Genomic DNA, 26,744 nt, shown 5'->3' on the forward strand with positions numbered 1-26,744 from the left:
GTGAGGTAAAGGCAGAGGTGTAACTGACAAGAAATCATTTAACGAGGATAACGCTGGATAGTGCACGCAGGTCACAACCAATAAACTCTCATTGGAGTTAATTGAAAAATTGTGATAAGTGAGTTAAAAGGAAAAGAAAATAATAAACCTGATTAATTAACCTACAGTGCAAAATACAGGAGGAGTTTTGAGAATAAAGAAGTCATAGTAAAAAACAAGTGTATATCACGACTAAATAGTGTGGAAAAACAAAAAGTGAAAATACGAAAGGAGTAATTTGAAAGACATTAACCATAATCCAGTCAAGTATAAATTGGTAAAGTGTGAAAACATGGCTCAAAGTAATAACATATGCGTGCCACCACTTTGCCTTGAGGAACCAGGAAAACCTGTAATGAAATGGAAGAGCTGGCTGAGAGCCTTTGAAAATTACATTGTGTCCATTGAAGGTAAAAAATATGACGCAGAAAGGAAAAAAGCTATATTATTTGGTCTGCTAGGAAAAGCAGGACAAGAGATATTTGACAGCCTACCAGAGTATGAGAACCCGCCAGGGGTATTTATACCGATAAATGAGTAACAGGAAGCCATTAAAAGACTTAAAAAACAGTTCTCGTAGGAAAGTAATATTATGGTAGGAGGGCATAAGTTTGCACTGAGGAAGCAGGAAGAAGGCGAAACAGTTGAAGAGTTTATAGCTTGCTTGCGTGTATTGGCAAAGGATTGTGAGTTCGAAGATATGACTGACATCTACATATGAGACCAAGTTGTGTTTTACTGTCATTCAAAAAAGGTTCAGGAGAGACTGTTAGCGTGTAGGAACCCTACGCTACAGGAAGTAGTGGATATTGCAAAGGGAATAGAAAGATCTCTTGTGTCGACAAAAGAATTGTCTGGTAATGGAAATAATTCAAACGTGTTTTATTTACAGGATAAAAGGAAGCATGAAAATAGAAGTAACGAAAAGTTGGGAAGTGAGAAAAAGGTAGGAAATAAGACTTTAAGTTGTTTCAGGTGTAGTTCACAAGAACATCCAGCTGATTGTAGAACATGCCCAGCTATTGGTAAGAAATGTATGAAATGTAAAAAATATGGTCATTATTCTGTACTTTGTAAAACCAAAAAAACAATGAGAGGTATGAAAGTAAATGCATTAAGCGAATATGAACAAGAAATGTGCGCAAACATTGTTTTATCAGTAGACATGGTAGATGGCACATTGAAAGGACCCATAGGAACAGTGTTGATAGGAAATATAGAATTACAATTTACTGCAGACTCAGGATCCCCAATAACTTTGATTTCTGATAAAATGTTTGAGGAAAAATGGCATGGTATGAAGTTATGTGAATCAGATGTAAATCCAAAAGCGTTTGGGGAAAAAGAGATTGACATGGTAGGTTATTTTACTGACAGCCTTACATTTAAAGGAAGAGTGATTGAGACAAAAATATATGTAGCAGTGAAAGGCAGGAATTTAGTAGGCTGGAAGGATTTAGCCAAGCTAGGAGTGATTTTAGTCCCAGGAGCAAGGGACCCAATAATACTTAAAGATGAATATATAAATTCAATACAGTTGGTGGAAAAAAAAGAAGGTTTAAAGGAAGTTTTAGAACATTATAGTAATGTTTTTAAGAATGAAATAGGATGTGTAAAAGGATTTGTACATGAAATTAAACTGAAAGTAGGGGCGATACCAGTAAAGCACAAAGTAAGAACTGTACCATTATCTGTAAAAAAAGAGCTGAAAAATGTGATTGACAAATTAAGAAAAGAAGGTGTGATTGAGGAAGCTGATGCTTCAGAGTGGGTATCAGCTATTGTTGTTTCCAAAAAGAAGAAAACAGGTGACATAAGGTTATGTGTGGACCTGAGGTCACTGAATAAAAACATTTTAGTGAACTGTCATCCACTTCCTAAAATTCAGGAAATTTTGACGTCCACAGCTGGTTCCAAGTATTTCACACTAATAGACTTGAAATCAGCGTACCACCAGGTATGTTTAACAGAGCACTCAAAAAAGTTGACAACTTTCATAACACCTTTTGGGTCATACAGGTATATCAGATTACCATTTGGACTTGCCTCATCATCAGGAGTATTCCAGAAATTGATGGATTTACTATTTGGTGATTTGAATGGTGTTGAGGCATTCCAAGATGACATTTTAATTCATTCAAAAGGAAAGGATGACCATCTGAAATTACTGAGTAAGGTTTTAGAAATATTAAAAAACAAAGGCATGGCAGTTTCAAAAGAAAAATGCTAATTTATGGAAATGGAAAACAAAATTGAGTACCTGGGGCATGTTTTGACATCTAATGGAATAACACCGAAGGATGACTTAGTGCAGGCTATCAGAGATGCTCCGAAACCGGAGGATAAGGAGGCATTAAAGTCATTCTTGGGACTCAGTGAGTACTACTCAAAGTTTGTACAAAGTTATGCAAACAAGGTGGAACCTTTGAGGAAACTGTTGCGGAAAAATGCAAAATATGAATGGACTGATGATCAAAACTGTGCTTTTAATAACATTAAAATGGGTATTATCGCAGCTCCTACTTTGAAAGCATATGATCCAGAGTTGAAGAATACCATTACTGTTGACGCCAGTGCAAAAGGCATAGGTGCAATTTTTTGTCAAAATCAAGGAAGGGATGAGAAAACAATTGCGTTCATATCAAGAAGATTGAGTGATGCAGAATCAAACTATAGCACCATAGAACGCGAAACACTTGCATGTGTTTGGGCTGTACAGAAGTTGAAAAACTATTTGTGGGGTAAGGAATTTGAAATTGTCACAGACCAGAAGCCATTAGTATATAGGATGGATGGCAGTGGACGTGGAAACGGTAAGGCAAGTTCCAGACTGATAAGATTGCTGTCCAAGCTACAAGAGTACAATTTTACAATAAGGCACATCAAAGGTGGGCAAAACAGCAGGGCGGACTGCTTATCACGATTGCCTATAACAACACAAGGAGAAGTTTCTCTTGACGATATTGAGTGTGTAGTAGCCTTGCTTGATGCCACTGTAATGTGCGAGGGTTCAATATCAGAGGAGGAATGGTTGGAGTGTCAGAAAGAAGACACAACATTAGAGAGAGTTATAAAGCATATCACTTCAAAATGGCCCCCCATAAAAAACCTCCAAAATTAATTGAAGAGTTTCCAACAGATAAGTGAGGAACTAACTCTGAAGAATGGTTTTTTGAAACGGTGTGATTTATTTGTGCCGCCAACCAAACTAAGGCCTAAATTAATAAAATTGGCCCACAAAGGCCATCCAGGAAGTTCTGCAACGAAAAACATTCTAAAAAAGTATTACTGGTGGCCAGGAATGAGCTGTGATGTGAATAACCATATTGCCAAGTGTGAACAATGTTTAAAGGCTGACAAACACTGGAAGGTAAGCAAAGGCAAGCTCCAGATGGTTGAAATACCAAATGGACCCTGGACGAAAATTGCAATTGATTTCGCAGGACCATTTCACATACTGCAAGAGAATTGCAGATACATAATAGTACTGTCTGATTACTATTCAAAATGGGTACATTACAAATTTGTGAATTCTGTAACTACTGACGTAGTGATAATATTCCTAAGGAAAAATGTTGCTATAGAAGGACAACCCAAGGTAATAGTTTCGGACAATGGTACACAGCTGGTATCAAAAGAAATGACAGAGTTGTTTGATTATTTAAGAATAAAACAGGAAAAAACACCGTTGTATAGTCCTAAAAGCAATGGACAGGTTGAAAGAATGAATAAGTTTATTAAAGAAGGTGTCCAACTTGCAGTTGCCTCAAAATTGAATGTCAAAAAACATATACGTGAAAAAGTAAGTATGTATAACAATACTCCAAATGAAACTACCATGTACACTCCTTTCTATACTCATGCCAAAATGTAATCAGTGGTACAAAGATGGTGAAATGTCGGAAGAAATAAAAGAGGATGCGGTGAAAGTACGTGAAAACATTGTTTCAAAACAAGAGAGAACGAAGAAATATGCTGATAAAGCCAATAAGGCTAAGGATAAAATGGTTGAGAAAGGAGATTGGGTGATTGTCAAAAAACCTCACAAGGTAACAAAGGGAGAGTCGAAATTCAGTAATTCAGTCCAAGTACAACAGGCAACAAAAGGGTCAGTGTGTATACAAGGAAAGGGATGGCGGAGCAAGGATGATATTGTTAAACTAAAGAAGGGGCAGGAAAAAATAATAATGAGAAATAAACAGGAACTGGAGGAAGGTCTAGACGATAGCATTTTGGAATGGGAGGAAGATGTGTTTGACAGTCAAAATCCTTGTAACAGTGAGAGAATATCGAGTCAGTCTAGGTATGAGGGAGAGGAACTGGCATGTGGCACAAGTGAGAACTGTGTGGATGAAGAGACATTCAATGCAGGTGGAAACGTAAGTCACCACATAGATGGAAATGGTGTGCCCAATCAAAATAGGAATGTAAAGACTATGCCACTGGAGAATACAAGATGCAAAGAAAAAAATCATACCACAAGGTCTGGAAGGGAGGTCAAATGTCCAAACCGTTATGATGATTACATCTTTAATTGAAAGATTTGTTGTTTTTACCGAAGGAAAGGAGATGTTGTACATGAATGTCATTTACTGTATATGCACATGTAAGCATCAGTAGTACTTTGTTTATGTTTATGATTGCGCAGTACGTTGATGTCGTCTCCGAATGTTCGGAGACTACTTATGTGACGTCACACCCTGTACGATGACCAGTTGCCGTCTTCCATGCTGTTGATGGTGTCTCCTTATTACTGCCTCTCGCGGGCCCTTGTTAATTATACTTAAATAAACATCTCTAAGTCAACTCTTGCCCCTGTTTCTTCCTGACATAACAATCTTGTTTAGAATGAAAACCTAATTTGAAAGAAGCTTTATGGTAATTTGTGTTTGCAGATTCATTTTTTTTGTCTGAGAATTGGGAACATCATTTACTCTGAACCTTTCTTCATAATGCAATGTGCATGAGGAGTGGGGTGGTAAGCCCATGAAATGGCTGTCCAATGGTTGTGTTTTATGTAATTGACACCTTTGTTCAGTCCTAAAGTTTTAGCCAACTGCAGATGAATTAACATTTTAGAGTTCATGACCTATTCTCCAGAGATTTAAATGCCATTAGCCTTCAGCTGACTGTGTGAAAGGCTTAGAGCGTGTCATGTGCTGCTATAGGGCTGCCTCACTGCATATGCTCATTCAACTTTCTCCTTATTAGCTTCACTAAAAATGAACGTTTTTAAAGATGTATTGTGCTTTACAGCTTCTCCACAGCAGCTCTTTTTACTGGTCCTCCTTGCAAGTAATCATGTACACTAACAAGCACTGCCGAACTTTCTTCTACTCTCCCTATGCACTCCTCAAATTTCTTATTATAAGATTAGCGATGTATATGCACGTCAGGAGTGCTGTTTTTAATTTCAACAAGATAATATTACACATATGGTGGTAATAACTGAAATCTACCTTTTTAATGGATGAGACTGCTTTGTCTAGCTTGCGGGAGTCACACAAAGTGTCACACATAAGGCTCTGAAATGTCATAAACACACTCAAATCATGAAAATGTCACACATAAGTAAATTGAAGCCTTGGCAGTTATGCTAACATATTTTCTATATATGTTTTAATCATGTAACTGTGCAAATGGTGGGGTCTTATTGAGTAACGACCGTTACATGGTTAGACAAGTTAAAAAAACACTCCTCTTCTATATCTACGGTAAACGGACCAGTAGTCTTAACTACCTTAAGTAAGTACTGCGGCCACACTCACGCGGCATTCTGATTGGTCTATGAATTCGGCAAACAACGTGCAAGTCGTAGTATATCTTTTATGTCTATCGCCTTCCAAGTTGTACCATCCTCCTTCGGCGTGGTTCCACAGCTCGTGTGGTGACGTCACGGCAGACCCGCCTCCCTTGACCACGCCCCCTCCTGCGGCTCCGTGCCGGGGTCCAGTAGAGCGAATGTAAACCTTGGCCGAAAAAAATGGCGGCCGCGGCCGGGAACAGGAGTGCGTCCTCTGGGTTGCAAGCGTCCGGCGGTTCAGGCTCCGGGAATGCTAGTGGTGCCGAGCCTGGAGGTCATGCTGGCCTCCGGGATCCTGGCGGTGGTGGCAGGGAGCCGCCCAGAGCTGACTGGAGGGGCAAGCAGCTGCGTAAAGTGCGGAGCGTGGATTTGGATAAGCCCGAGGGCACCCCGGGGCTGGACCCTACAGATGCCCCTCTGTTCTTCCTGTCCGGTGGAGGCGGATTCCAGGCTGTGCTCCCGCAAGTCGGACGTGGAGCTCAGGAACCCGACACTGAGGACTGCGCCGGGGGTACTACTCTCGCGGGAAGGTAAGAAACTAGCGGCGCAAACGTGTCTGCATTGGACAGGGGGACTGTGTGGCTACGGGGAGCGGACAGTGTAAAGTACTAAAGAAATCTCTGTGAGGGATCCTGGTGTGGCATCGGACAGTGTGAGGGACTCATGGAGGCTCGCATAGATTGCGATTGGGGTCACACACTGGGTCGTAGTTGGAGAGTGATGGGTGCTGGAGGGGAGAGCAGACAGTGGAGACTATTTCGGGGTACCGGACAGGAATATGGAAGAAGGGTCGAACAGTGAGGGGTGCTGAAGTATGTACGGACAGGACGATATAGGGAAAGGGATGAGCGTGAGGGAAGGTACCGCGGATCAGCTGTCGGATGTTACTTTGAGTGGAGCCGCAGGATGTCTGTCTGTACAGCAGTTTGTGTTGCAATTCTAGTGGGCTCTATAGATAGAGATCAGGAGATGTTGTCAGCCTGGAGTTGAAGGCTGTCTGACAGAATGGGCTACTGAGTCCCACTTGCTAGAGGTCCCAGTCTTGAGTCTGCCACGCTCTGTGTACTGGTTTATTTTGGTATTCTAATCTCGTTTATTTGGGGGCTCTTTCGCTGATGCTTTTTGTAAATATTTAATGCAGTTTCGGTGTCTGTCTGTTTTCTTGCTGCGGCCGATGAGTAACTTTTGTACGGATTTCAGCGCTGCGCTTCCGTTTTGGTGTTTGCCACAGTGAACTTTTTCTTGTTCCTGTGTTTTGCTGCCCTTTGTTTCTGAGCTCCACCATGTTCATAATTAAGTGTTATTGTGTGCCCAGCGAATAGTTGCAGTTGATAATGTTAGGAGTAGTGTCTCCTTGATTGTCTGACGTTTGTGGGTTGGTATTGTTTTTTTGTGCTGTTAAAGCCTTGTGGCGTTTTTTTGTCTTAGCTCTCTGTTCCACACGAGTAGCTCCTGTTGCCTCTTGTATTCATGTTCTTTTTCGTGATTTGATTGGTAGTGGCTTTGCATATTTTGCGGGTTGGGACATATTCTATGTGTAAACAGTCTGATTTGAATGTGCTTTTCTTTCATTGTAGTCTACGATAATGCTTTTTATTGTCTAGGTCTTAAAGCGCTGCCTCGTGTAACCACGACATTTCCACTAGATTTGTTGAGATTTTCTGTGTTGGGTGTAGAATTTACAACACCCTCTTCTCTAGTAGGCAGTTCGAGTTAATAGTACCATGATATTGTGCTCGACAGCGTTGTTCTTTGTTTCGAGACACATTTACAAATGAGGGTGAGCTTTTTCATAAACCCCCAATCGAGTATGATTCTATTTAAAATAGTTTGTTGTTGGGCTATTATTGTCAGCAAAACTGTACATGTACTACATTGGGACTGTCATCCCATGCTTTACAGTTTGCCCTGGCTGAAGCTGGACGCACTGGTCTTGCCATTTCTTGGTTCGGTGATATTGTACATGGCGAGAATTCCTGTTAACTGGTTACGTTAGTTTTCTCGCGGATCATGTAGAGACGTGTTGCTGCGTGTGTGTGGTGATTTGGTGATCATGTGCCTTTTCTACTTAATGTGCAGTCTGCTTGCCTCCCTCTGATTGCCTATCTATAGCCACCGTCACAGCTCTCCCTATTGGCTGGGGGTATCATACAGACCAGTTATGTAGAAGCATATTTCTTTTAATTGAATTTTGTTTCAGCACTGTATTGCCTGCATTGTGCGCTTACTCTTTCAGTTGTAAAAACTCGGGTTGTGTGCATCCCTGTTTATTTGCACATTGGTTGGGTGCTTTACACACTAGCCTGCTTAATGCTCTGTCCATTTTTTTTTTGCAGCATCTTGTCTTGCTTGTAGAGGTGTCCAATAAAGTGCACATAATTTGTTTTGTTCTTGCTATTGACGTCTTTCTTTCTTTCCTTTTTTTTTTTTTTTTTTTTTTACTGGTATTTGGTAGTGTGCTGTTTTTCTTCTGTAAAGTCTCTGCATACAGGCCCATTTATGTGCTTCTTGTCTGTGTATTTTTTCATTTTACTCTTGGGAGTTAATGGCGGCAGCAGTCATCCATCCCCAGAATTAAGTCGAGGGTGGAGGCCTTATTCTGGGCTGGAAGAGGGGACCCTTGTCACCCATAGCCTATATGTACCATGGAGCTGTAAGTGAAGTGGTGGCTGGCATCCTTGGTTGCACTTCTGTCTTATTTATGCAGTTAAGCGATTCTCTTTGGCGCTTCCTGTTGGAGCTAGGAGCCAGAAAGAAGCATGTTGCTGGTGTTGGGCCAGGTGTATCAGTGGAGTGAGGCTTTGGGGATACAAGGCCTTGCAGACATGACGTTTCTACCTCTTTGCCCCTTGCACTCCTTCTAAACCTTCTATTACCACCAGGACAGAAGCCACCACCCAATCCCACTAATTTTATATTGCTTGGTATCGTGTTTTGGAAATAGTCGTGTGCAATTTATTGAAGCAAATATCTGACCAGTGGATGCTGCTTTGTTCATTTTATTCTTCGGCCATAGTAGCCTGGCTGGGTTACTACTGTTCTGGTCGTTTATTAATGCTCTTCGGGGACTTTACATCTCAGAGTTTATCACAATAAGGCGTTACATGAAATATGTTTTTGCATTCAGCGTTGGCCATCAAGGGGTTGGTAGTTTACAGCCTCGTGATAGACCATTCTTATGTCCTTTACGTCCACTCGCATGGAAGTCTTGCGTTAATATAGGGTGTGTGTACGTTAGGTCGGGGCCGGAGCTTTTAGGCACGTTGTTCTGGACTAATGGCAACAGTGCAGATGTTTTTGACGGCTGTATTGGCCCCTGAGCTCAGTAATATTTTTTTTCGTTGTAGGCAATCAGTGTTATGGTTAATGCAGGTAAGGTTTGAGCGGTCAAGTGAATATGGATGGCGATCTAGACACTTGAGCAATAATTACTTTTCTTATAAATATTTTGTTTTTAAATGTACAGTTTGAGGTGTATCACTATAATCTTAATTTCAATTGGCTATAAGTGCGTTGGGGGAGGGTAAGGGATCCACATGCTGTATTGGTATACTTGCTACTTCTTAGCAGTGCTGGTAAAGCTCTCGTGGGGAGGGGGCTAAAGGCACTTAATACCTGCTTCATATGCCTGGCCGCTTACCTTGTAGTCGACGTTTCACACCCAACGGAGAAGCTGCCAGGCATACCGCTGGGGCAAGGGAACCCGATCCCCCTCAAAGACGTGGGACACTATTGTCTGCACCTGTCTGGAGACAGCACGTTTTGACTGGCATTGGGGAAGGCCTCGAGTGATCAATATAGAGCAGAGGATTGCTAAAAGGGAGCCATTTCTGCAGAATTCGGGGGGTATTCTTGCCCCGAGTCTCCCCCACTAAGTGTGTTCATGAAAGGCACGCACTGTCCGGCCCTTCCTGTCAGCTGCCTGCCTTCTCCATTTTTCACATTCGGAAAACAATGCATGATCTGTCTGCTTTCGACTAAGGAACAAGGCGTTACCTGTAACCTGACCGTTGTGGGAAATCCCTGCCAGTCTGTCCCCGGTGCCCCAGGAGACTGCTCGGAACCAGAGCTGCCAGGCTGCCGCTAAATGATTCTTGAACTGCACAGTGCGCGAGACCAGCGCGGGAAGCCTTGTGTTGGCACCGGTCGTTAGGCTTGTCCTGCCATTATTGTGTATCGAGTGTGTACCGGAGCGTTAATGTTGGCTGCTTGAAATGATGTGTTTTTCTGCATGCCCCAGTGCACTCTTTGAAGTTTGAAATTCTCCTGCTGCTCGTGGGCGGGCGCTTACCGGATGTTAGCCATTCAGAGAGCAAAGGCCAAGGTCGGCAGAACATTTGAAGCGAACCTGGGCAGATTTACTCCCCATGTCATTTTGGCACCCAACGTGTGCGAGGTATAGCGTATTTTTAGGCATAGTTATTCGATCCAAAATTCTCATGATTGCCTACATAATGGCGACGTTCTGCATTTGTAAACATGCAGCATTCACAAGTCCCTGCGATGTTAGTTTATTCACTAATTACTTTTCTTTTCATCTGTTGCATTCAAACAGTCGTACCATCTCCCTCAAACTAGCTTCTCATCCTTGATCTCTACATTAAATAACATGACGCTTCTGTCGAATCTGTTCATTTTAATTGTTGTTGTAACTGATTTGAATTAAAGTATTGTACACTACGTCTTTGCACAGTGTCTTCTTGTTAAGCGCTCTGACGTCTACTCGGACAACGCCCATGGTTCAGGAAAAAAACACAAAAAGATGTTAATCGTGCCATCGATGATCACGAAGCAGGTGTTTGCTTTTTAAGAAACACAAGTCTCTCTAATACTTGTGAAATATCGAACCTGTGAACTGCAGCTCGGCTGGTCGGAGCGCCAAGGATGCTTCAAATCACTTCAGCCCCAGACCCTACTTCTCAGTGTTCAGTCTCTTATTAGGTTTTTGTAATTTACCCCCTCAACACGAACCACGGCTAAGTTCCCGGGGGTCCATACATAAATGGGGTGGCGGGGCTTGGGATAGCAAAGAATAGGGTATTGAACGGGAATACGTTGGAAGGGTATGTGGTTCTCCTAATTTTAAGGAGGGATTTCCCTGACTAGTAGCTTTGGAATTATGATGAAAACCTTACATGCACCAGCTGAGTCATGCCATGTTTGAACAAAGTTGAAACCGAGATTCTCAGCAGTCAACGGTGCCCTTTCTTTTGTAAACGAATCCGTTTTGTATTTAAACGTTAAAGCATTTTTTTGTCTTCTGAGATCATGAGAATTGTTGTTTCTTTCAAATTACTGCAGCTGTCTTTTGGTAACTGCCATGTTACCATCCTCCACTGGTGTAATAAATGGGATCACGTACCATACACAGTATTCTAGGGCTATTGCAAGTCACTGAGGAGTCCCTTGACCTCAGAGTGTATTGATACTGAAGATATAGTTACTTTATGAGGTAATGAAAAATTGGGGTGGTTGCAATTTCCTTTTAATGTGCAGCAGAGTGTATTTTATTCCTTATAATACATAGTGAGACTCTTCCCCCCCCCCCCCCCCCAAAGCCTTACATTTTTGGTGTCTTGCTTCTTATGAAAGAGTGTTCTTGAATTATAGAATACATGTGCATATGCAGTATGTACTGTGAAATTAGGCAGCTCATAATGCAGTTTGAAATTTGTTGCAGGAATATTTTAAGAAGTTTGATGTAAGCCACTTTTTTCAAAACTAAATGCAGTTGAGAATTAAGTAATGCAAAAACTAGCACTGTCGCGTATGTTTCCTCGTCCGTTAATGATAATTAAACTTTAGGGGAAATAGTTCAAAGGTAAAAAGAGGGCTGAAAACCTCTTTACCTCTTCCATTGTTGCTCCGCAGGTGGTGGTCTGCTGGGGGACCTGCCTTTTCTGTTCTTGCATCATCCGGTATAGCGACATTGTGATGTCACAAGTCAAGTGTAATATCTTATTACAGTAGAGTAGCTTTGTCACTTTTTATTACGGGTGGCTGCAAATGCCACGATTATGCTGAAACAATATAATGAGAGCAGAGCTAGGCTCTTATTAATTTATGAAGGGCTTCTGTGTATTTAGTTTTTAGATGGCGTGCTGCAGGCTTTTGACCTTATGACGCAGCTGATGAAAAGGCCATCCGTCAGTCGTAGTGGGCAGCATTTCGAAACCCTCAGTTAGAGGAAGTGAGGCTGAAGAGCACAGCGAATGGCCTAAATAATACGTGAAAGCTCTCATTTAAAGGGACAGAAATGTCGCAGTGCATTAGCTTTAAAAATCGCATGTCTTGTGACTGAACCCCGCAAAGACAAGTGCTATTTTCATCTCGCAGATAAACTATGCATATTTTCAGTGGTGAGCACTAGAAAACTGATAGTGTTATTTGTAGTACATTTCATGTCATTTTGTCTTCTGATACACTTCCGCTAAGACGCAGCTTGTGTTTTAGACACCTTAGGCAACTATAAACATGAGGATTTAAAACAATTGGCACAGCATTATGGATTATAGTTCTATATGATTATTAGAATCCAGAACTGCTTTTAATTCAGACAGATATTTCATGAAGCGTGCCGCCAGCTGCACTGATTCACCTTTTAAGCACTCAACCAGGGCAGCTTGACAGGTCTGTGTATTTAAAATACTCCATATGGGGCGAAGCCAGTATATTCTCAAAGTGCGTGTTTTTTCGCAGGTGCACAATATGTGGATTAGAGATTCCTCTACTCCCCCACATGCTCGGCACGGAGTGGCTACAGTCTCTTTATACCTCGTCCATACTTGTATGTCAACAGTGAAATCAAGCCAAACCATAGTTTCATCAGTTGGCGCTTCATTATTGGTTTTAAGGTGTAGGACAGGTAATGTGGCAAGGCCCCACTGTTGTAAAGTTTTGATGACCAGCTTCCATGACTTAAATTTTTCAGAGTTTGTGCGTCGCTATCGGCCAACATTATCTTCGCTTGTTTTGTTAAGAGTCTTGCTGCTGCTCCAGCGGAAAAGGGCAAATTTACATATCCTCCCTATGTCACAGACTCGTCACCACATTAACTCATTCACACATTCATTCATTGGTGGGGTCCATAACACCAACACGTCTCACTCGAGACTGCACACAGGAGGAAAAGAAGCGCTGGACATGTGGGGTACCTTGTTACCTATCAGGAGTAATTCCTTTACATTATATACATCTGTACCTATAGAATCCTAACTTTAACATCAAGGCACTCCACCACTTGGTCGATGGACCAATTAGTTGGACTTGTTGATGGTGATTTAGAACCAGCTAAAACACATTAAAAGCTTTGGAACCTTTAGGTTAACTTTCAATACCTTATTAAAGAATCACAAACTCGTTTCTTATTAATCAAATTTTAGTTTATCTAATTAGGTCACTCCGTGTTGGCATATTCAGGATTTCAGTTCAAATAATTTCTCTATTGAGCGATTTCCAATCTTTGATCTTTAACATTAATTGACATAACATTTATATTTACCTAAGTTTTGAACATTGGTGACCACCTCTAGAAGAACCCGTCAGCCCACAGCAATAATCAAAATCCCTTCAGATGGAATCGTCCTTTTATAATCAAAGAAACTCAGGAAATTTCCTTCAGCTCGACGCAGTCCCCACGATTCAGCCAAAGGACCGGGCAATCGAACCAACAACCCAGCAAAATCAACCCTCCACACCAACATCAACTCCCTCTTCCAAATCCCTTCCTTTTATACTCTTTTTCTCTTTACTTTTACGACAATGCGCAACAATTTAGGGGTAGAAAGTGTTCTGATTGGCTAAACCCTCTGAAATTTGTAAGTCTCTTGAATGTTCCCAGGTTTGCATGTTTCCCATCAGACCGGGCATGACATTTCTCAATTGTATTCTTTTGGTAATTTCACAGGCAAAAGTTCCGAAATAACAACATGTAAGATTTCTTGTACAGGTCTTTCATTGTCCCCTCGGTCATACACACTAGTCTTTATGTTGGCAGTCCTCCATGTTCCTATCCTTGACAAGGAACATTTCGGTTCTCGTCGGAGGTCGCTTGGAGATCTTCAGAGCCATCCGAGTCTGCGCACTAGACAATGCTCTCACATGACGGTGGCCACTTCCGAACTCCATTTTAAGTACTGCGACCTAGTAGGCCCGAATGCCAACTTAAGCAAAAACAAACATAACAGTAATTATTTGCCATGCAATTAGCATTTTAGTCCCACGTGTATCTTGTGTTTATTAAGGTGCAATTGTTAATTAGTCATGCCACTTTACACTAATTATTACAAGTTAATATTTAGAATGATTACGTAATTCAATTTCATGCAAAATAGAGGAGGTATACAAAATTTTGCTTTACCTGCTCCATCACTACTGCCGATGTGGGTGTAGGGGCGGACTATATTTCCTGAGCTTCCAATACTTCAACACAGTGAGCTAAAAATTCACACCATGTAGACCCTCGGCTGTTTATCATGGTCCAGATATTTTTCTTTAGCGTGTTATTCCACGCTTGTTTGGCTTTTAGACAATAGGCTATGAACCTAGCTTTTAGGATCCACTTTTGAGATAAAAGGTTGAATTGCCTACGTATTATCGCATGTGAGATAGAAGACGGTAAAAAGAACTCTACAGAAACAGGCTGACTGAGCTCTATCCAACCGTGTTGTCAGTTTATCTTTGAAGGCTGTTGCACCGTGGGCTACTGACTGTAGAAATTTTGCCCCTATTACTCGGATTAAGGGGTGAGATGTGAGCGGACAGCCGTCCTTTGTGATCGATCCACACTTCTAAATACTTGTATGCAGTGACTAGCTCGATTGGTTTACCTTCAGTGTACCATGCACCTTTTCTTTTTATTTGTTGGGAAATTATCATTGCCTTTGTTTTTGCAGTGTTTATTTTGTAGATTGTTTTCTCTGCACTATAGAGACAATGCAGTTAGCAGCCGCTGTAATCCGATCGTAGTTTGATCAAGCAATATTGTGTCTTCCGCATATTGGAGTGATTGGAATTTGGTTCCGGCTAGTTTGAGAGGGAAAGCTCGAACATCAGCCAAACAATCTGGTAAATCGGCCAGGTACATATTAAAAAGCATTGGGGCTAATAAGCATCCTTGCTTCAAACCTTTATTGGTATGTATTTTTTTGGTGGTAGACCAGGATGTAGTGACTCTAATCTTAACCCAAGTTTCCGAGTATAGAGCAACCAATGCTTTTAAGAGTATTGTCATTGCCCCAGTTTTTTAATTTCATCCACAATATTGTGCTGTTAATTACAACTATTACAGTAGCAATGACATTGAACAATTGATATGAAAAATAAAAGTGCCAAGGCAAATATCATTAGATAATAGCATGCTATAAGTAAACAGTGACACTAAAACATAGTTATAGGAATCAGTCAGACAAAAGGTAAGCTCTGGTTTCCTGAATCATGTTAATGAATGATTTTTCTTGTAGACCTATTCCATGATTTGCATTTATTTTGAAAGCCTTTAGGATAGGACTCTTTATTGTCCCCCCATCTTCATAATTTATGTAGCATCAGACAGCCTAAATGAGTGTTCTGCGTGGGCCCATATTTTGAGAGAAAATCTATAAAATAGATCCATATACAATGAATCTACATGAAAGTCATTTACATAGAGATTGTGTGAAATAACCCCCCTCCCTACCCGGAGCTATACAGGACCCCCTGAGAGAGTGCAGTGGACATACTCCATGAAGTTTAATGGCAGTTCAGGAATCCAACAGGAAAGTTATGACTCGTTGAGGTATTCCTCTTTTTTTGTAATGGTTTCTGTGGCTGGTGTGTGATATGCTTTGACGTGATGTGCTCTGACGGTGTAACTAATTGAGTGACATTACTGCAGCTGCACAGAGAGAGGGCTTTGTGTTTGCATTGCAATTTGACACGTTCTCTAATCTTACAGTGGTGATTGTGGTAACTATCTGTCAAATGATTTTTGCGATGTTTTTGGAGTATGTCAATGCTGTGGCGTCTGTGCCACAACTTTCCCTGTTCCTTCTTCCGTTTCCTTGTGACTTTTCATGTTCTTAGTAACATATTTGCTCTTGGAAAGTGAAGCCTCGATTATATGGAAGTAATCCACTCGAGGGCGAGTATGGATATTTTAGCAGTCGCTTCAAGAAAAACTATAATTTTACAGTGGTTTACAATAATCCATACAATCACCAATGAATTTGATTTTTCTTCATTACTTACATTTGTTATGTGCTTTAGCATCTTTCATACACGTCCTCTATAAATGTAGGCACTGTTTTTGTGCTCACCTGTTTTTGATTAGCTTCTATTAATTTGGTGCAAGTGCAGCTCCAATATTGTTTCTCCATGTGTATATGAAGGTAGACTATTAAAATGGACAGTAATGGGGCATATCTGCCTTTTTCCATTGACCCACTTCTATGTTGCAGATCTTAACTTGTGCGGTTTCAAGATGCACAGAACTGCACTTCTTACTCCCATGTGGAACAATTTGATATGCTCCCATGTTATAGAATTCTTTATGCGTCACCTGGTTCACTCTCTGCTGTGCTTGAAAGCTATCTCAAAACTTACCGCTTCATTCTTCCTCTCACCTAAGCTCTCCTTTCCTCCATCCTCATCTCCTTTAAAGTAATTCAAATGCGTCTTGTAAATGTCCCAACGTGTTCTGTAACCTTCCATCTCCAGCGAGTATTCTGTTTCGATATACCGTTCCGCTGCTTCCTGGTGACGGGGTCCCTGCTGTATAAATAACCCCCAAGTAAATACCCAAAGTAGAAATGATTAAAATGTCGTGAGCGCAAATTAAGTTTGCAGATACATAGCGATTGAGGTCTGCCATTTGCTTATGGTAATCTACTATAACTCCTCGGAGCTATTTAGTTGACTGCATTGTGTGTCTTCCTATTACCATTATTCCCCTTAATATTTCACACAGTAGAAGCCTTTACCTCCACGTAGATATTTTCTTGCTGTCAGTATTTTCCATCCATGCCATATTGGCGTTTTGCACCCCTTTGTTGCCGGGAATACAACACCTTAGAAAAAAAAATATCATTAGAGCATTATATAGAATGAGAAGCAGTCTAGCGATATTGACTACTGACGTAGGTGTGTCTTTTATTTTACTCGTTTTGGGCGTTTAGCATGAAGTTTCTCAGAGATGGTTTGTGCATAATGGTTCAAGGATCTGATATAGGTAGCACACTTCAAAGAGTAGGGGGGGAGCACTTAAGTGGACAGCATTTGTTGTTGAGTTGCTGAAATGAGAGAGAACTGTTACCAGCATCCACACTAACGTTATTTGGAGAAGTAAACTAATATCTCATCTCTTAGGTTGAGTTACACCATAGGTAGAATTTATACGGCAAATGCTCTTTTATTTAGGTCTTATCTGCACACTGCTTTTAGCTGTCTTTCTGTGAAAGACCTCTTTTGCACCATACCAACGCTTAGTGGGCTAATGCCATTGGTTCCTTTTCACTCATGTGCTTGTTTCTTAGTTAGTGACTTTCCTTCTTGTATTTGTCCCTCTCCTGTAGCATAGCTTCCCCCTTTTTTTTTTTAACTCTTTATTGATGACATGGCAGGGAATATTACATTACATGCAACAACTTCGTCCAGTTTCAGAATGACTTGGTAAAATCAGTAAGGACCACATTCCATCGTTCACCTTTATTATTTCGCTTCCTGCCACTCTCGCAGGGTATCCATCCATCACCAACTCGTGCGAGTTCTGTCAAGGGGTTCGTGCATGGACTCCCCCTATACATGTTCGCTTACCCAGATCTGTTCCCACTTTCTGGGATAATCCCTACTTTCATATAACACCTTCTCCGCTACCATACACCAATCCAGGTCTTTCATCCAGTCTTGTACTGTTGGTGTGTCAATTGCTCCCCAAGTTTTGCAATATTGCGCATGGCAACTACAGTTCCCAGTGTTACCCAAGTTCTTTCTTTGCTATTGAGGTCAGTTGCTTTCCACACATTTAGTAGGCACCACTTCAGTGTAGGTTCCAACTCCACACCCAAGACTTCACTCAAACAGTGAATAATTGTCTCCCAATACCTTTTTTATTTGTGGGCAGTACCAAAGTGTGTGATAAAATGTACCCTCTTGGCCACACAGTCTTTCACAACCACAGTCCGACCCCTTGCCCATCTTAGCCAGAGCATGGCTTGAAAATTGTGCTCTATGTAATAGCTTAAAAACTTAAATCTTGTGCAGATGGCCACCTCCCTCGGAGAGGCCAACCCTTCTTGCCAGTCTTTGTCATCTAATTTCCCTATGTCCTTTTGTCACTGCTCTCGAAGTTTGAGGAGGGGGTCGGGAGAATTATTGATCAATTTTTGATAGATCAAAAGAATCGCCTTGCAGTCCATATAGTACATCAGGATTCTATTTTTCCAATGGGGAAAACTCTGGGAGTTCCACTCCCTTGATGATGGCAGACCGGAGGGAATGCCTGACTTGTAGCTTTTGATACATCTCTGTATCCACTAATTCATAATATCGTTGCAGTGTTGTGAAGGAAACTACCCCTTGTGAAAAGCTGGGTTTCTGTTGCAGTAACCCCCCACTTATTGCTAGACTACTGATGCACTTTGACTTGATGTGCCCTGAGTCCCTGCCAATCAGGTTCCCAGGGCCTGTGTTATTTCCCCAAAACGAACCCAAATCCAATTGGCATCTCTGGCCACAGGTCAGCCCCTGGTAAATGGTACCACAGGTACCAGGGCACTGTGACCAGGGAAGACCTCAAAGAGCTGCAGCACTTATTGTGGAACCCATAGAGGCTCAGTACCTTTATATATACACACACATACACACGCACACTTTCTTTGCAGGCTGCGTGTCTTGATGCAGAATAAAGTGAAGAGTCGACATGGCACACATCCCTGTGTGCCCAGCCTACACCCCACTGCCCTGGCATAGATCAGTCACCCCTTTAGCTGGGTGCACTATACCACTGGTGAGGGTACAGGTGCATGAGCCCTGTACCCCCACGTTGTGTAAGTTCATTCTTAGACATTGTAAGTGCAGTACTGCCATTAAGAGTATATGGTGCTGAGAGTTTGTCATTATGAACTCCACAGCACCATAATGGCTACACTGAAAACGGAGAAGTTTGATATCAAACTTCTCAGCACATTAAACCCACACTGATGCCAGTTTGGGATTTAATGAAAAATGCATGCAGAGGGCATCTTAGCGATGCTCCCTGAAAAACGACCTACCACTAGTTTCCAGGCTGAGTGGCTGCTTTCAGATGCCACCACAGACATGTTTCTGGACCCCTGGGCCGAGAGCCTGCTGCTCTCGGGGAGAGGGGGGGGGGGCCTGAAACCATGCACAACCTGGGGTGAGGTGCCAAGCCTCCCCCCCCCCGCCACCCCCCAGGATGAGCAGGGTCCACGAAGGGGAAGCTTAAAAGGCTTGCCGCCTTTGTGAGCTTCCCTATGCCACTTGCGGCTTTCAGCAACTGGTCACCACTGGTTCTGACCCCCACTTTGGGCGGGAGAACTGGCAGGAAAAACAAGTGAGGAAGAGGGGTGTACCCACCTCTACTAACTCCACCCCTCAGGTGTGGGAGGCGAGGTGAAGCACAACGCTCAGACCCCACCATCTTGCAGATGGGGGAACCCAGCCAACCAGGGTGAGGCATATGCCCCCTCCCACTGGAGGGTGGCATAATAGGGGGTGTACCCACCCCAGGGAATGGACCCATTGGTTCCAACCTTTTACCTACCTGTAACATCCCTAAATCTAGTATTTAGGGGCACCTCTGAACCTTGCTTCCTCAGACAAGAAACCAGAAGAAGAAAAGAAGAATGACCAAACAGCTATGCCGAAGCTAACAAGAGGAGGACGCCCACTGATTTGGCCCCAGCCTACCACCTCGAACCTGCTCCAGCGAAATCCTGGTGTGTCGTGCAGTCAGCAACCCCGAGAAACCCGGAGGACCTGCCTGCCTTCCATCCCAAAGACTCTGTCTCCTGTGAACACCGGACTTGTTCAACAACAGACTCCAGCTCCGCAAGGATCTGCAGGTCTGCACCCAATGCCCACGGCCCGAGTTCGAGTGGCTCAACACCAAGAGGTCTCCTCCCCGGCGATTCTGACCCGAGATCCGGTGATCCCTGACCTGCCTCAAGCCTCCAGCCGACGCCTGCAGCCTCAAACCGGAAGGTCATCCTCCCCCCCCCCCCCCCCCCCAACCCCCCCCACCCCCCTGCGACCAGGAGCTGGTAAGAAGATCTGACCCCGAAAAGGCACCCCTGCACCCGATGCCCCACGGCCTTGGGTGGCCCAATCGACGTTGCCTAACCAACCCCCAACATCCCAACTTACCTCTCCAAGTGGTGGTCGCACCCAGAAGACCTTTGTCCCTGAGCCTGCCGTGTGTTTGCAAACTAGAGTCTCCCCATTGGAAGCTACAGGGCACCCAACGCCAAAACAACACTCTGCACCCGGCCGCCCCAGTGCCGCTGAGGGTGCATCTTTTGTGCTGGCCTAAACCCCCATTTGCCATGAGCTTAATTAAGTCCAGGAGCTTTGCTCCCACAACCCAGTTGCCTGCTTGTCAGCAGCCACTAACCGGAGGCCCCTTATCCCCCATTGGATGACCTTGGGCCTCAGCACTCTTCACCCGGCCGCCCTAGTGCCGCTGAGGGTGTAATGAGTGCATCCTTGACCCTGGGGGACCCCTGAGTCTAACCCCAGAATACCAACTCCCACAACAAAGTACTTACCTGTTAACCGATACCACTATTTTCCTCCGTAGGATAACATTGACTGTTTTTCTATGAAAAGTTTCTAAGTGTGGTGTTGAAAAATCTAAGAAATCCTTTAAAACTGTAACTAAATTACCAAAACGCTTTCACTTACCTGTTTACAGGAAATGTCCCAGTGCAGTATCCAGGTATACTGCACTGTGTAAGAAAAGTTATCTGAAAAGTAACTTACACGATATTCTACTAAAAATCCTATACAAAGTATATGTACTGTATTCTGAAAAGCATTGCATTATCAGTAATACTACTGTAATCAAATCAAAGTACATTTGCAATTCCAATTCAAACTGCTTACTACTGTAAAGTATTTATTGCTTACCTGTGCCAGGCTTGCTTGGTTCTAGAAAATAAAATAACTAAAAGAATATTTTTATACAAAAACAATTGGTCTGAAGTTCAGTCTTTGAGTGTGTGAATTCATTTGAGGACTGAATGTGTACAACAAATGATTAACACTGTCCTCTGATAAAGCCTTACTGCTCGACTACACTACCACAAAAAGAGAGTGAGGTGCTATCTACTTTACCTCAGCCTACCTTTTGGGTTCCACTGGACTCTGTGCACACTATACCTCACTTTGGTATAGTATATACAGAGCCACCTTCCTACACCCCTCCCATCCCCCTGACCACAAATCGCCCACTCGGGAGAGTCCTCTTAGGTCTCATTTCTCTCCTCGGGGCGCCCAACCGTTCTGCATCCCACAGCGGGTTGGCCTGTTATCTTGTTATTCCTTCCCATAAGTTTTAGTACTTTATGCCAAAGCTGGACGGTGTTTTATTGACTCCGTAAGCGGAGGTGTCTGGAAGTAGTGTAAAGCGCCGTCGCAAAACACCCTGTCTGTAGGCCAAATTTGTCCTTTCTATATGCTGGGTTATCTAAGAGTCGATACAAACACTGGTAAATTACCATTAGTCGTGTGGCCCAGTGATATTTCTGTATGTCAGGCAACCCCACACCTAGTCAAACCAACCTTGCTCTAGCTTCTGTAAGGCTATCCGTGGGGGTTTTCTGTCCCATGATAATGCTCTCTGTTCGCTTTCTGTTGCTTTAAAGTATGAAGAGGGGACTGGATACGGTGTGTTTTGCAGTATGTACCGAAATCAAGGGAGCGCCATCATTTTGAATAATAGTATTACAAGAAACAGTTGTTCCTACTAAAAAAAGAACATTAAGTAATGGATACAGAACTACATTTAGAACTGCGATGGTATACATCCAAATGGAAAACAATGTGTTTATTGAACAACCAATAAAAAAGCAAGAACACAAAATAAACAGTGGGTAAAAAAGGGTGTTGAACCTCAGACATTTGCATCCAAGGTCACTTTCAAGGCACGATACATATTTACAACAGTCAGGCGTTCCTTGGTTCCTGTGGCATTATCATGTATCCTGACGTCTCATGTATTCTGGCCTTCTCGTGTATCCCGGCTTCATACAACCACAGCATTATTAAGGTTCCATTCACTTTATCCGGTACTGAACCTTGGTTCTCAAGGGGATGACGGGCAGTACATTGATACTCGGCCTGTCTGCATACATCCATGCTCGTCGCTAATTGATGATTGTTGAAAACTACACGGAGGTCCTTCTTACACAGTCAAACCTCCCGTGTAGCTCTCTCAGGCTATCTCTCAGGCACATATATCTCTCTATCCGGATGATGAACCCCGCCCCCCCCCCCCCCCCCCCACCTTAGTTGGGATCGAAACGTCGTCAACACCCACACCTTGACTCCAATTGGCTCATTAGGATTTATGTGAAACATAAGATTGTTTTTTTTTACATTGTGACTGTTGTAAATATGTATTGTGCCTTGAAAGTCACCTTGGATGCAAATGCCTGAGGTCTGGAAATCTGTTGATTTCCAGCCCCCTTTTTTACACACTGCACTTTGTTTATATTGTGTTCTTGCTTTTTTTATTGGTTGTTCAATAAACACATTGTTTTCCATTTGGATGTATACCAACACAGTTCTAAATGTAGGTCTGTGTCCATTACTTTATGCTCTTTTGGTAGGGACCAGTGTTTCTTGTAATACGTTGTATACCCGTGGTCTCTCTTGACTTACAAGGTTCCGTTGTTCCTCTGCCAACTTCATCATTGTGAATAGGGCAGCCCGCCCAAGCAAGGAGAGTAGCACAGTCCTCCAGTGGTGCACATCCCCTTTCAAGCGGATCAGTGGGGGCTGGAGATTCTGATTGTAGAAGAGGACTGGTTCAGTGGCGATGTACACACTGAGGTAGCGGAAGCCCTCCCTGTGCTTCACACTCCTTGGGCAGTGAAGGGAGCGCTCCACTCAGTACGTAGATTATGGACTTTGACCAATTAATGGTGTAACTGGAGTATTTTCCAAAGTTAGTGAATATATTCAATATTCTATGTATGGAAGATTTGGGCAATGCCATATACAAAAGGATGTCATCCGCACACAGGGATATTCTATCTTCCCAGTATTCCGGCCAGCATGGGCCCCTTATCAACAGATCTCTATGGATCCAGGTTGCCAGGGGTTCAAGTATTAGGGCAAAAATCAATGGTGACAGGAAACAGCCCTGCCTTGTCCCCCTACCGAGGGGGTCTGTTTGGGACGTTCTGTTGTTTACAACCACTTGTGCCTTTTTGGTCCTCATTTATTTATTTATTTATTTATTTATTTGTGGGATTTTTTGTGCGCAGCTAATACCCTAAGGTGTCTAGGCGCAGCGAGATACTCTAGATTACAACACAGATCAGAGCGCATTCTCATTGATTAAAAAGCCAGGTCTTCAGTAATTTGCGGAAGTTAATAAGGGTGGGAGCGGTTTTAATGTGCAAAGGAAGTAAATTCCAGAGCACAGGCGTTGTTACCAAGAATCGCCTGTCAGCCCAGGTGGCCGTTCTTCTGCGGGGGACAGTCAAAAGATAGCTAGCTGCTGATCTTAGATTCTTTTTGGGAATGTACACCTGAAAAGCCTCTTTTAGAAACCTTGGTCCTGTCTGGTGGATGGCCTTATAGGCTATACAAAGAGCCTTAAATTTGATCCTGCTCTCAACCCTTAACCAATGAAGATGGCGTATGGCTGCAGAAGTGGAATGTCGCCTAGGGATGTTAAGCAGGATCCGTGCTGCCATGTTTTGGACGGACTGAAGCTTGTTTAAGATGTGTTTGTGTGTACCAAGAAAGAGAGCATTTCCATAATCTAATTTTGAAAATACTAGTGTGGTAACTAGCGTTTTTCCTGCAGATACTGGTAAATACGGCAAGAGTTTTTTTATTTTCTTCAGTACAAAGAAAGTAGCCGAAACCACCTTGTTAACGTGGCATCCAAAAGTTAACTTATTATCAAAAATCACTCCCAGATTCCTGACCTTGGTGGCTGGCACCGGAGGTGGGCCCATCTGACTAGGCCACCATGTGTGAGACCATTCTGGAGAGATTGTGCCAAAGGTCATAACCTCAGTCTTCTCCGCATTTACTGTGCATCCATGATTGTACATCCAGTAAGCTCTCCTGAAACTTAGCTGCTACCACGGGGCCATTCTTGTACACCGCCAACACGAGCTGGGTATCATTGGCGTAGGTGGTTAAACGCATCCCATGGGATTTAATGACCCTCGCCAAGTCCGAAACATAAATGTTGAAAAGTGTAGGACTTAGCGAGGATCCTTGAGGGACCCCACAAGGCAATTCAGTAGTGGGTGAATAATAATTGCCCAGCTTTACTGCCTGTCTACGGTTGGCTAAAAAGGAGGCTATAAGATCTTTGGCCAGATGATTGATCCCAAGGGTTGCGACACGGTCGACCAAGATGGTGTGGTCGACCGTGTCAAAGGCCGCCGACAGGTCCAATAGAACAAGAACTGCAGCTCCTCCTGAGTCCATAATCTCTCTAATTTCGTCTGAGGCTTTTATTAGTGCTGTCTCAGTTCCGTGTTCCCTCCGGAACCCGAACTGAGTGTCGTCTAAGAGTTTATGATGTTCAATAAACTCTGAGAGCTGTTTATTCATAGTTGCCTCTATGATTTTGGACGTGAAGGGGAGGCAGGCAATAGGCCTGTAGTTGGACGAAATAGTGGGGTCTAGGGAAGGTTTTTTAATTAAAGGTTTAACAATGGCCTTCTTCCAGCTTGCTGGGTAGACACCAGATTTAAATATGGAGTTACATATTTCAGTTAGTGGCTGTGTGATAACGTTCTGTAATTTATTCATTGTTGTAGGTGGGCAAGGGTCAAGTGGGGAACCTGATTTGATCTTACAGATCAGCGCACTGATCTGATCATCAGTAGCTGGCTGAAACTGATCAAAAGAGGAGTTATTGGGTATTGGATAAATGATGGGTGTAGCATCAGTTTTTCCTGCCTGTTCATTAGAGAAAGTGGAATAGATGTCCATCACCTTGGTTTTGAAGAAAGTGGCTAATGAATCACATAGTTCCTGCGAGTTCTCAATTATAGGTCCCTTTGGACTAGAAAGAGAATTCACAACTTGAAAGAGCATCCTGGCTGAGTTGTGTGCTTGTTCAATTTGGCCAGTGTAAAAGAGATTCTTTTGCGTGTTGATAGCTTTTTTGTAGATTGCTAGAGCGCTCTTATAATCTTGCTTAGCAGAGGGACTGTAATGTTTCCTCCAGCGCCTTTCAAGATTTCTACAGTACTGACGTTGGAGGCGCAGTTCCTCTGTGTACCATTGAGCAGATGGCGTAGCTCTATTGGGGTGATAATATTTTTCAGGTGCGACTTGGTTGGCTGCCTTTAAAATCCATTCCTGAAAATGTGTGGACATGGTCTCAGTATCACCTGTGTTTTCTGGAATAGATGACATCAGGAGATTAATAAAATACGGCATATCTGCCTTATTCCACGTCCGTGCCCCCACTGGCGGGCGGACTTTATTCTGAGAGAGTTTGAGTGGTAACAGTTTGATCCTAAAAATTATAGCTTGATGGTCAGTCCATATCAAAGGAAGTACTACTGATGTCTCAATTTTGGGGTCGTTAGTAAATACGCCATCCAGTGTATGCCCAGCGTTGTGCGTGGGGCCCCTCACTAGCTGCTGCAGTCCTATTGCCTGCATGTCCGCGATAAGTTGGACTGTATCATGATTATCCATGTTTTCAAGCGGGAAATTAAAGTCCCCAAGAATCGTATAGTATGGTGAACCTATTATTGATTCCGTGATATCTGTAAGAGCTGCTAAAAATTTGGTACGTGTTCCTGGAGGTCTGTACACAAGTGTCCCTTTAAAAGCTTGTATCTGGGTGAGATTGTTCGCGAATGCAACAGCTTCGCAATTAGTGCTGTGAATAGGATCACATTTTGTTCGATAGGTGTCCCTATAAATGATGGCTAAACCTCCACCTCGCCCTGAGATCCTATCTTGTCTAGCTACACAATAGCCTTCTGGGGTAGCCAGTACAAAATCAGGACCGGAAGCATCGTCTCCCCATGACTCGGTAATAAGAAGTATATCCAGTTCTTGGTTAATAATAGTCTCCCTTATTACCAGACTATGTTGGGGGAGTGAGCGTACATTGATTAGTGCTGCTTTTACATATTGGTCGATAGATGGGGAAGCGCTGGGGGTTTCCTGGGAGTAGGATGTGATGTTTGTCGCAAGCCGTGGAGATGGCAAAGAAAAAGCGCAACCTACACAAGATATAGGTGCGGTAGGCAAGTGTTTACATAGCAATAATACTTTACAAGACCTACCCACACCTGTATTCCACTGTTTCAGCTGTGCGGAAGTGTAGCATAGAGTAGATATGGCTTCGTGAGTGGCAGCCGGACCAGGGGGGGTGGCCCTGGGCCCGGATCTGGTGCGGACGGATCCGGATCTGGCGTGGACGGGCGCAGACGGGCTTGTCTTAGGCGCGTCTTCGGCGCGTGCCCGCTGCGCACGACCGCTGCGCATCCTGGGTGAGCGAGGACTATATAGCTCTCTCCCGGAAGTGTAGAAGAGCTAGAACGCGTCCCGAGCCAGCCCTAAGATGGCGGCTGGTACTCGTGGACGTGTTCGAGTGCCCAGTTCCCCCCGCTCTAGCGGGTCGGGTAGGTGCCGATTTTCAGTTTTAAACACAATGTGAAGGTGCACAGGGTATTGCAGGGCGGTCAAT

At 43.2% G+C, this 26,744-nt stretch overlaps 1 protein-coding gene across 1 annotated transcript in view; it reads left to right on the plus strand.

The window, feature by feature from the left end:
• The first annotated feature begins 5,944 nt into the window (after positions 1 to 5,944).
• The window catches only part of MAP3K1 (mitogen-activated protein kinase kinase kinase 1), a 463,606-nt gene continuing 442,806 nt past the window's right edge, over positions 5,945 to 26,744 (plus strand). Inside the window, exon 1 of the mRNA XM_085631362.1 lies at positions 5,945 to 6,372. Within this exon, the coding sequence (XP_085487488.1) occupies positions 6,023 to 6,372 (350 nt within the window). The 5' untranslated portion in view covers positions 5,945 to 6,022. The remainder of the gene's footprint in view (positions 6,373 to 26,744) is intronic.

The sequence above is a fragment of the Triturus cristatus genome, chromosome 2_1, assembly GCF_964204655.1.
Source record: "Triturus cristatus chromosome 2_1, aTriCri1.1, whole genome shotgun sequence".
In the NCBI taxonomy this organism is placed as follows: domain Eukaryota; kingdom Metazoa; phylum Chordata; class Amphibia; order Caudata; family Salamandridae; genus Triturus; species Triturus cristatus.